At 38.3% G+C, this 11,040-nt stretch overlaps 1 protein-coding gene across 1 annotated transcript; it reads left to right on the plus strand.

The window, feature by feature from the left end:
* The first annotated feature begins 1,138 nt into the window (after positions 1-1,138).
* LOC144356718 (uncharacterized) lies at positions 1,139-8,708 on the plus strand. The gene is made up of 3 exons (XM_078011393.2): positions 1,139-1,764; positions 4,520-4,621; positions 6,474-8,708. Exons 1-3 carry the CDS (start codon positions 1,302-1,304, stop codon positions 8,105-8,107), a joined length of 2,199 nt encoding a protein of 732 aa, XP_077867519.1. The 5' UTR covers positions 1,139-1,301; the 3' UTR covers positions 8,108-8,708.
* Positions 8,709-11,040: the final 2,332 nt, after the last annotated feature.

Consider the following 11,040-nt stretch of genomic DNA (forward strand, 5'->3'; position numbering starts at 1 on the left):
GTAAGACATCTCGAAATATTTGAGATGAGAAATTGGATTCAAAATCTATAATATGAGAGAGGAATTGTGCAGATATTACGATTGCATCGTGACGTGTATGCTTAATTTGTTTTTGTTTTTTATAAAAACCGCTTGAGATAGAATTCGTCTTCGGCTGCATTCCCCGTACACCAGAAACTGTAATTCATCATTGTTTTGTTTTTCTCTTGCTACAAAAATTCACAGAATGAAACTGACAAGTGGTTATATGAATTTAACACATATACTGTGATGCAATGTAGCCGTGTTTTAGAAATTAGATCTGTCATAATCCTTGAGAAAAACGGAAGGGAATTCTCATTTACTGTCGCGTTTGGCCCCAGAGACCAAATATCGATTATATTTTAAATAAAATTCGTTCTCGTTGATTGAGATTGCGTGTGTACGATAGGAAATACGGAAAGCAGCCCAAAAGTGCATCAAGCGTATCTTTGTATGATAAATGTACTATAAGAATCAAATTTCGCGAGCTATGCTAATCAGATCGCTGCGCTTGAAAGGCTCCAAAGTTTACCGAAGTAACTTTTCGCTTGAATTCGCTTGGATTGGTTTGTCTTGTTTGCCAATACAGGGTCAGTGTTTCCTGCATGCCAAATCAACAGCACGGCTCATATGCAAATAAATGAAATCAGATTTAGATGGTCTCTGTTGATGTGTTCAGCAGCCGTGGGAGTCACAGGTCGCCTCGACTTCCCAGTTCCAACTTCATGAGGACATAACGTGAAGCCAACACTTCCCCGCTATATAATATGTTTAGCTGTTACTTACTGTCCGCATTGGTTATCGTCAACAGCTGCCACTGTCTTGCGCAAGACGTACTGTTACGAAAGGGTTTCTACGGTTAATTTACAAGATTGCGTGGTATACGTGAAATCTTTTGACTGTTGAGTCATGATGATGCATTGCTTTTTATGTTGAAGATGAATAGAGATGTTTACAAGTATAGATATAGAGATGATATGAATATGAAATCATCATTTTTGTTCAATTATTTTCTTCTACAATCATCGTCAATCAGTCATTTCTTTTTTCGTTTCAGTGCGTCGAAGCAACGTCAGTGTAACGTCTTCATGTTATATTGTCTTGAAAGGGAGTGATGGAGTGATGAATTCGGAAATCGAATTTAATGATCTTTAATTTTCGTGGACGTAGAATGGACGTGACAAATGTTCAATTCGAGACAACCAATGTTCCATATTCTCTATGAATGATCGATAATAATCGACAATAATTTTGTATATTTCACACTGCGAACAACTGTAATGGAGGTACCGATCGCGAGCAGGCGAATATCGCGTCGAGCAGAGGACGACGATGACGAGTCGGAGTTCGGCGATAGTGAAGATGGTGAGGAGATTCGACAGTGGAAATGCCATCCCAAACACTGGATACATTTTGTATCGTCGCATGGAGGACTGATTTCTCTCTTAGTTGTGTACAGTTTTATCGGGGCGTCAGTTTTTATGTTGACTGAAGGACCGAAAGAGACGACGGAGAGAAATCTTCTGATTAAGCAGCGGAGGCAACTATTGGAGCGCCTCTGGAACTCGTCAATAGAGATAACTAACCGCGAGAACTGGACGGTCCTGGCGAGTAAAGCTTTGGCTAAGTGGGAGAAAAGGATACAAGAGTCATATAGCATAGGTCTGGACCCATCACTAGATCACGTGACGTGGGACCTCAGTGGGGCGCTTTTCTTTGTAACCACGGTGATCACAACAATAGGTAGGAACACATTTTACACACTAACTAAAATTGAAGAATGGTGGAAATACGTAATGATAATCCGTGTGTTTGAAGCTGTTTGTCAAATGTTATGAAAAATATTCAAACAAACTAGCCAAACAAATAAACAAACAAGTTATCTTCAGATCAGGCGACGTCATCGTCAATTTAGCCATAGTTTGTCTAAAATAGTTTTGTTCGCTATCTGATTGTTTACGCAAAGGATGCTGATATAATTGTTGATAACATTTTTACAGCAATGACATTATCTGTAAAGTTGTAAAATTGATATCAAATTAAAAAAATGTCAAATATATGGAATAAATCTGAAAGCAAATTTGGGTGGAAAATTTGTCCTCTACTAAAAGCAATATTCAACTACTTCGTGAAATAATTGTTATTCAAAATTGTTATTCATATGATTAGTTAGTAGTTTACAAGTGGAATTGTATTTGTACATTGCAGCTTTTCCGACTTTATATAATATGCGTCATATTTCGCACTAGTCAAACTGTCCCACTCCATACGATGACGTCAGCTGGGCTGACACAGTAAAGTCTTAACGCTGATTTACTTTTGTTTTCTGCTACCTAGTCTGTTGAAAAGCTATAATGACTGGCACAATACTTGTATAGTTTACATACAAATTGATTTTGAAATGGATTATTTTGCATATTAATTGCGCTTGCGACGTCTGATTTTGTGGATAATTAATCGGATCAACCCGCGACAAAAAAATAGTTGTATTTTTTAAAATCAACTTGTATTTTCTTGATATTGATTAGTAACTAATTTGTATATTCAATGGTTGATTACTTGATCGATCGATTGGTTAATTGATTGATGTTTTACGATGTACTATCGTAAATGAAATCAATCTCTTCTCGTATGTCATCGTTGATTATGAACTATGGTAAATTTCTATCAATTCCTTCGCTTCAACAGTTACCGGAAGTCTAGTCTCAAAATTGCATGCTCATACAACTTCCGCGCATGCGCGTTTTGGAAACCGTGCTCCAAATTGATGACTAAAGTACATTCGCGAGACACCTGATTGAATTTCCTGTTTCCAGTAATAAAAGAAAACGCATTGAACTTTTTGAATGTAAATCATATGGTAAATACATTCTGTTGAATGGAGCGTATCTGCAGATCTAAATATCAAATTAAGAATGGGTTTCTACACTGTGTCCTCTGGTACACTCTCACCTGTTTTCCACGAACCGTGATGTCCACATCATTGAAACGTGTGGGTTTTTTTAATCAGAGCTACCCGACCTTTAATCATTACAACTAATATTAAAAGGATATCCTTTCTGTATATACCGTTTTTAAATCCTAGTCCTCATACATGTTCTCATGCTACCCAGCTCCACACAAATATACAATACACCTTATCTAACCGCCGGGTTAGAAAGTTATGTAGGGCCCAGTTACACGCCCGTTGTGTGTGTGTCCAAGCGATATACTAGTATGTGATGTGTACTAGGATATGAACGCTCTTCTACACTAACTTAGGAAATGTTATCAATGTATACACAATTTGTTCGATCACAATTCAACTTGATGTTAGAAACCAAATCGGTAGACCCAAGTTCAAATCCTATCCACTGGCCGAGATTCATTCACTGACGAATGCGACTTTGGGGGAACCTTGGTTAAGGTCCGCTGGTGCTTGTGTCATTTGTCATTGCCATTTGATAGGGAGATGGCCGCACAGCCCTGTCATGTAGTCCCAGACAGGAAATGACTTCTGGGGCAAAAATGCACTATGTGTCAGCACTAGCACTTGCAATTTGTACATTCAAAAAAAATCAGGAGAGACAACAGTGACATTCAAAAAAAAAAAAAAAAAAAAAAAAACACTTGATGTTAGAATATCTCATCCACGGTACTCACCCCTATTCATGCTTCACAATATCCACAGTGACGTCATTCATTACGACGTGACATTAAGTGTTTGAATGTCTATCCGATAGTTGAATAAGAAAAGTCCATTAAAGGGGGCTCTATTTGTTTTCAAATTGGAAAACTGTACATGAAATAGATGGAAACTGATGTTGATGGGAATATAATCAGGTGGTCTAAACGTGGATCTGCTAATCAAAGCCATAGTGATGAGTTGTATCCTACAAAGTTCGTCAATACTGGACGCCATTCGTGTGCACGGAGATAACGAAGCTTGGAATTAGCGTTTTCTATGATCAAACTATTGATAATAAGAAGACTACATTTTGTATATTGCTTTTGGAAATAGCACAACGCAATCTATCAAGAATAAATACACTTTTTGATGAAAAAGTCAGAGAGAAAAATATGTTTTTGTCATATTTAGTTACTTGAATAAAGACGTAAACGTTCATTGTTATTATTCCACTTTCCTTCTCTATGTTCTCTTAGTAAAGAAGTTAACAGTATATCCACCATACCGACATAATTCCACTTTTGACGGCTAACTTTAACCTTGACTTTTACCCTTCGTGCACACATATACATGCAAGTATCATTTAGAAATACAGGTGTATTTAATTGAAAGGCCAAGTTCACCGTCATTTTCTTATTCACCGCAATGCGTGTAACATGCAGTTAACCTTTCGCAGGCGTTTACGGGGGTGACTGTCATTTGTGAGATTGGGCGTCGAATACTATTCCCTGTGTTTGTGTTTCTTTCTTATAATCACATTGACATTTAAGTAGTTCGTGCCAGTCTTGTAATCTAAATGTTAATCGCACTTGTTTTTCTTCTAACCCGCAGGTTATGGCAATATTGCGCCGATCACAAACAGAGGACGACTTTTCTGCATTTTCTTTGCAATGGTCGGCATCCCTCTTAATCTCCTTGTGCTTACAGATATAGGTAAGGCATGTATGCGCGCGCAGCCTCATCAGATCCTTGCTTCAGGCGACACATCCAAACAACGCGGCAGTTTTTTTCTCTATTTGTGAACTCAGGAAGGCGGTTTCATTTGGATTTGCGAAGAGAAATTTGCGCGATTATTTCTGGCATTTCGCTTTCAAATTGTTTCCGAAAAAATGTCATAATAATTTGGAGTATCGCATACCTCTGTCAGAAGAGATGAATGTGGGTAAATTTACAGGCTTCGTTTGGTTGGAAATTAAGCTATTATGTTTGTGCCTTTTTTATTCGTCTGTGTCTACGCTGCTTTATCAATTTCAACAATCATAAGCACGTCGCCACCATAATGTGATATCTAGCTGGAAGGCATCACAATCTAGTGCGGCGGAGTACGGTGGATAGATAATTATCTTGGATGGGGTGGTTAGGTTATCATTTGAAACAAAAAATCGGCACGCGCGGGCAGGGAGTGGGGTCGGCGGAGAAAGTGTGATGACACTCTATAATCAACTCTATGCACTGCCGTAGACGTAACAATAATTCCCATGAACGTGTCCGTTTAATTGTTGCAAAATGCAGATTCGTTAATAAGTTCTGTTCTAACATGAACGTGAGTTAAAATTTTATACGGAGGAAGATAGAGGGCAGTAAATTCATTTTCGGCGCAACCCAATTTCCGCCGGCTCCCTTTTGGAGAAGCTTTGTTCACGTGTACATTGCCCCCAAAACATCACTATCAGTACCGTTCCCATTGCTGTCAATATTGTTAGATATATTGCCCTGAACACATTTCCGTTAATAAAGTTCAGGTATATTGCGCTGCAAACATCGCTGTCAATATAGTTCAGGTATATTGAACGCTGCAAACATCGCCGCGGACATAGTTCAGTTAAATAGCCCTGCAAACATCGCCGCCAATATAGTTCAGGTATATTGCCCTGCAAATATCGCCGCCAATAAAGTTCAGGTATAAAGCCCTGCAAACATCGCCGCCAATAAAGTTCAGGTATATTACGCTGCAAACATCGCTGTCAATATAGTTCAGGTATATTGCCCTGAAAACATCGCTGTCAATATAGTTCAGGTATATTGCCCTGCAAACATCGCCGCTAACAAGATTCAGGTATATAGACCTGCAAATATCGCTGTCAATATAGTTCAGGTATATTGCCCTGAAAACATCGCTGTCAATATAGTTCAGGTACATTGCCCAGCAAACATCGCCACTAACAAGATTCAGGTATATAGCCCTGCAAATATCGCTGTCAATATAGTTCAGGTATATTGCCCTGAAAACATCGCTGTCAATATAGTTCAGGTATATTGTCCTGCAAACATCGCTGTCAATATAGTTCAGGTATATTGCCCTGAAAACATCGCTGTCAATATAGTTCAGGTTTATTGCCCTGCAAACATTGCCATCATTATACAAGTAGTTTGCGTATGCAAATAATTAACATCAATACAATTAAGGTATTGGAAATATTGTTTAGTTGTTGTTGTTTTTTTCATGCGAACATCGCCGTTAATACAGTTCAGATATATTGCCCTGCAAATATCGTAGTCAATATAGTTCAGCTGTATTACCCTATAAATGCTATTCCCAATATAGTTTAGATAAATTGTCTCTCAAATATCGCAGCCAATATAGTTCAGATATACTGCCCTGCAAATATTGCCGTCGATATATATATAGCCCGAGGATATTGCTACAAATTTCGCTTCTTTCAAACAGGGGCGCAATATGCACGAGAGGTTTTGTGTTAGGAATTCGACTTTGTGCTATCTCTGAGTTCCAGCCATGTTGTCACTCAAACTGACGTATTTTTTTTCTGTGTTTCTGTCTATCTAGGAACGTTAATGGCACGGTGGGGAAAAATACTATGGGTGGTAATATTACATCGTTACAATAAAAACAGAAGGCGAGAACCAAAGAAGAAAACATCCGACGAGGGCGTTGTTCTTGAGAGGCTTCCGATAGATGATGGATTTGATTTCAGCAGTTTTACGGACAGTGGGATTTGTGATCAACAAATGAGTAACAATAGCAGCGTTCAAAACACTCCTCAGCATGTGCCTGGAAGATCTAGAGGTTATGACACTTACGTAGACGTCCATTCAGACGAAGGAAGTCCTGAAAAACAGGAGAACAACTTGGGTTATCGAAGAGGACGTCGTAGTGGCGCGACGCATGCGCACGATATGTACGCAGCGCCAAACAACGACGAGATGCGCCGTGTCGTGTTAGCACGTGCTAGCCGCTCTCACATTATGTCAGACGGCTGGCCGGACTCGTCGAAAGCCCGAATAATGGGGAACATACCATTTGCACGCGAAGTGAGCAACGTCACAAATGTTAGCGCCGATGACAATGAAAACGACAATAACGACAATGAAAATAGTAGTGAAAAACGAAAAGAGTTAGAAATCTCCAAAGTCACTTTCCCTGTCTGGTTCTGTCTTTTTCTTTTGCTCTTGTACGTTGGAATGGGGGCTTTAATACAGTCTCATATTGAGGAATGGGAGTTTCTCGAAGCTTTTTACTTTTGTTTCATCACGCTGAGTACGATTGGATTCGGGGATTACGTACCGCGCCATGACGATGAGATTATGATAGGTACTGTGGTATACGCGGTGTTGGGACTAGCGTACACCTCGATGTGTATCAGCCTAGCATCGGCCAAACTTATGCAGCTTTTGAGACATATGGGAGCTAAAATGAACTACTACAAGACGCGGCAATGGATGAAAGTACAAGCAAAAAGGAGAAAAAAGAAAAGAAAAAGAAAAATAGCAACACATCAACGACCGGACCTGGCACAATTTAACCCGGAGACGTTCGCGCCAGTACACAGGAAGTCTAGTAGCGACGAGGATAGCGCCGACGATGAGAGTGCTAACGAATCGGGTGGTGCGTCTGATGATGGCGGAGATCACAGTTTACTGAGCGGCAATAATTCGGTTAAGTCCAGTGTATATAGTAAGAGAACGCTCACACATTCAAGCACTAGGTCGCTAGCAACACCAGACAAAGATACTAGTTTTACTATTAGGAGTTTCAGCTATGATAATGGTAATGAATTTCAATGGAAAAGACCATTTTCAGATTCGTTCGGTCAGACCCCGGATGATGAGACATTCGACTCATATTACTTTGGAACACTTTTCGGTGATGCTGCGCCACACCGCCCTAGCAACGAACACTTATTTGCAAGTAGCATGTCTACTGAATTTATTGATGGTAAAATAAACAATGATAACTCTCCCAGAAGTGGTCTCAACATGGACCCAGATCTTATAGCAAATTGTAATACGGCCACTGAAATACTGGTGGGTAAAACATCCCATGATTCGCTGTTCTCAGGAGTCGAGCTTGAGCAAACTGGCGCATGCGCAATTGCTGCCAATACTGAAGACGCTATGTCGTGTAATTCCGGTGCCTTTGTTGAGGACGAGAGTTATACTTTTAAAGAGACTCTATGTTAAGCAGCATTTTTCACATCTAAAAAGGGATAGCATTTGTATTTTTTAATGAAAAGTCTTTCAATCTCAAATTACAGATAACTGTTTTAAAACAAACACTGCTTTTACCCAAAGTATTACACAATGTATATACATTACTATGCTAACCGTTTTTAAGAGCGAAATGTTTTATATTACATTTTCTGTTAAATTCGTTAAATTATGACTTTGTACATTACATTAATGTTTCAATATTTCTGCAGTATAATTATGCATTCTACAAAAATTCTGCGATTATTATATGTATTATCTAATTTTAATTGAAAATTTATGTAAGCTGGTCATTTTGTTGTGCACTTCAAATATAGGACATCAGAGTTTCATATTTCATAATTACTATGCTACTGAGCGCCCGCAGTGGACTCGAAATGGAGCCGTTTTATAACTCGTCGTCAGTGAACCCGTTTGTCACAGTTTGTTCACAAGTCGAATTAGTATGATTTTTTTCCTTGTAAAATTAAAAGAGTGTTTTCCTATTTTAAGATTTTTGCCTTCAAATACAGTATCAACATACTCTGTACTGTACTTTATAGTTGGTAAATTAAAATATCAGCCTGAAAATATATCCCCGTTGATCGGAAGTGAATCAACCACCCAACTTCGCGCGTATAGTATCTAAGCAACCAGATAACCCGAAACCTTCTCCGGTTACAATCCTGGGGATGATTGGTGTGAATGTTCTAGGTCCTAGTGTATGCGTGACGATTTAGGGGGTATTTATTCCTATTTATGAACGAACTGCATTTGCATTTTGCCGCCGGCGGTACTTAGTGTACGTTGCGCCCAGTTCAAAACTCGTACTCGTGATTTCTATTGAAAAGACGCATTGCACTGTGGGAAATCAACACAAATGTTGCACATGCGCTGCGCGACGACCGCCGCCTATTAACAACTTGCCGTTAGTGCAGGTGAGTGTATACTTCACTTATATTTTAGATCAGCTGCATGTTTCCTCTTTTTAGGTTTTAAAGTTTTCGAACTGTATTTCCAATGGTGCGTGGAACCATGGAACTACAAACCTAGTTCCATGGTGGAACTTTTTTTCGAAATTCTGCTGGGCAATTCAGGACGAATTCTCAAATTCATACTTCATTCAGTCTCATTAATTCTCAGCGTGTGCACTTCCAAGAGAACACACTGAGTACGGCGATTTCTTATTGGTGCATTCAATAGAGGTTACTGTTTTCATATTCATTCAGACGACACAACAAACAAACAACTCACCAACTTTGGAGAAAAATGCCGGGCGCAACTTTCCTATAAATCGCGCCCGCTGGTGCCGGGCCGCTTGTGTGACGTAACGACCGGCTCATGGTGAAAGGGTTGACCGCCTATAGTGTTTTGATCTGTAGTCATCCGCCACTAAGAAAATAAACATTTTACCCAATCAGAGCACTCAATAGAGAACTTGCAAATTACAGAAAAAGTTTTATAAACTCAAATAATCGTTATGATAACAGATTCCTAAACAGTCAATTACACAAAAACTTTATACTGTTCAGAGCTTCAGTCATTATGATAATACTACCCGTTACTTTTTGGCTTTTATTTTGACTGTAAAGATTTCACTCCATGCAGCTAAGTCTAAAGTTGAATCGCTTGTACTTTGTGACGTCACAGACTCGATTCGTCTCTAGAGGGCATGACTACAGAAAATGTTTATTGAGATAAAATATTGACCAGTGTTAGCTCATTTTTTTTTTCTGGAGACGACCGTTTTGTTTCATTTGCAAGCATGTTAATATATCGTCATTGTTAACGCCACTTCGATGGCCCGTTGTTAATCACACCAATACTGTAACAGTATAATTACTTAGTTTGTTTTAATACACACTCACAAATAACCATTTGTAAAACATATTTGTATTTCACTTCATGCACAGCGTGCACAATAACTGATTATTGATAATCAGAAAATACTGATTATTAAGAACAAATATATAATTAAGCCGAATACTACTGTTATGTGCATTCTCTTATTATAAGGACATTAAAATGATGTTAAAATTATCATACGTGCGTTGTGACAGTTTGTATTTACCTGCAAATAATCATTCAATTATACACGCAGTGTGATTGTTGTGTGCCCTTATTAATAAAGATATCCATATTTTTCACCAATCTGATTAAAATAATATCCCTGTTTGGCCTTTTTCTTCTTTTCAAATGTGTTTTTAATTATTTACTTTTATCATACGCTTTCTTTTACTTTCTTTTATTTATTTTTTTATTTTTTTGCTGTTTTAATCATATTTTAATCAGATTGTATTTTACACCGAGAAACAAGCATGAGGGAATGATATTACCATGGAGCGCAATGTCAATAAGATTCCATAAGTGACAAAATGGACGCCATCTCTATATTTAACTTTTTTTAAATGTTACGGTGACTCCCAATTTTGTTACAGCAACATTCTTACTGGCATTGGTTCAGAGCATTAAAATAAACGTATACACTAATTATGACATTTACCCATACTTCGCCAATAAAATAACTCAGTACATAAAAATAACAGATCAAAGAAATGTTAAATTAATAATGATTACTGGCTAATTAGTGGCTTCTATCTAAACAAGTTTTCACAATTTTTGCCGAAGGTGGCGCTGTTTACGAGAGTTCAATGTAATGTCGTTTTTCTCCCACCCGATTTTGGATGATATGCCCGTTTGTTCTTATTTTGCATAAATAATTTTATATTGAACAACTTTTTTCATTTATTGAAGAAAACGCCTAACTAGATATATGACAAGGCTGTTGCATTGATTTTAGTGACGCCTAAAATCTCGATGATTGGTGAACTTGAACAATATTGAGGTCTATCTGGTGCTCGGACAAAACTCTTGATATGAAGTTCAAGTTGGTGTACATGTTCAAAAAAACTGTAAAGAATGGTCAC

The sequence above is a fragment of the Saccoglossus kowalevskii genome, chromosome 19, assembly GCF_978046115.1.
Source record: "Saccoglossus kowalevskii chromosome 19, keSacKowa6.1, whole genome shotgun sequence".
NCBI lineage: Eukaryota > Metazoa > Hemichordata > Enteropneusta > Harrimaniidae > Saccoglossus > Saccoglossus kowalevskii.

Excerpts from the sequence above, each read along its gene's own strand:
- LOC144356718 (XM_078011393.2), top strand. The coding sequence starts at position 1,302 with ATGGAGGTACCGATCGCGAGCAGGCGAATATCGCGTCGAGCAGAGGAC. Across the intron at positions 1,765-4,519 it reads CACGGTGATCACAACAATAG|GTTATGGCAATATTGCGCCG; the intron begins GTAGGAACACAT and ends TCTAACCCGCAG. Across the intron at positions 4,622-6,473 it reads CCTTGTGCTTACAGATATAG|GAACGTTAATGGCACGGTGG; the intron begins GTAAGGCATGTA and ends CTGTCTATCTAG.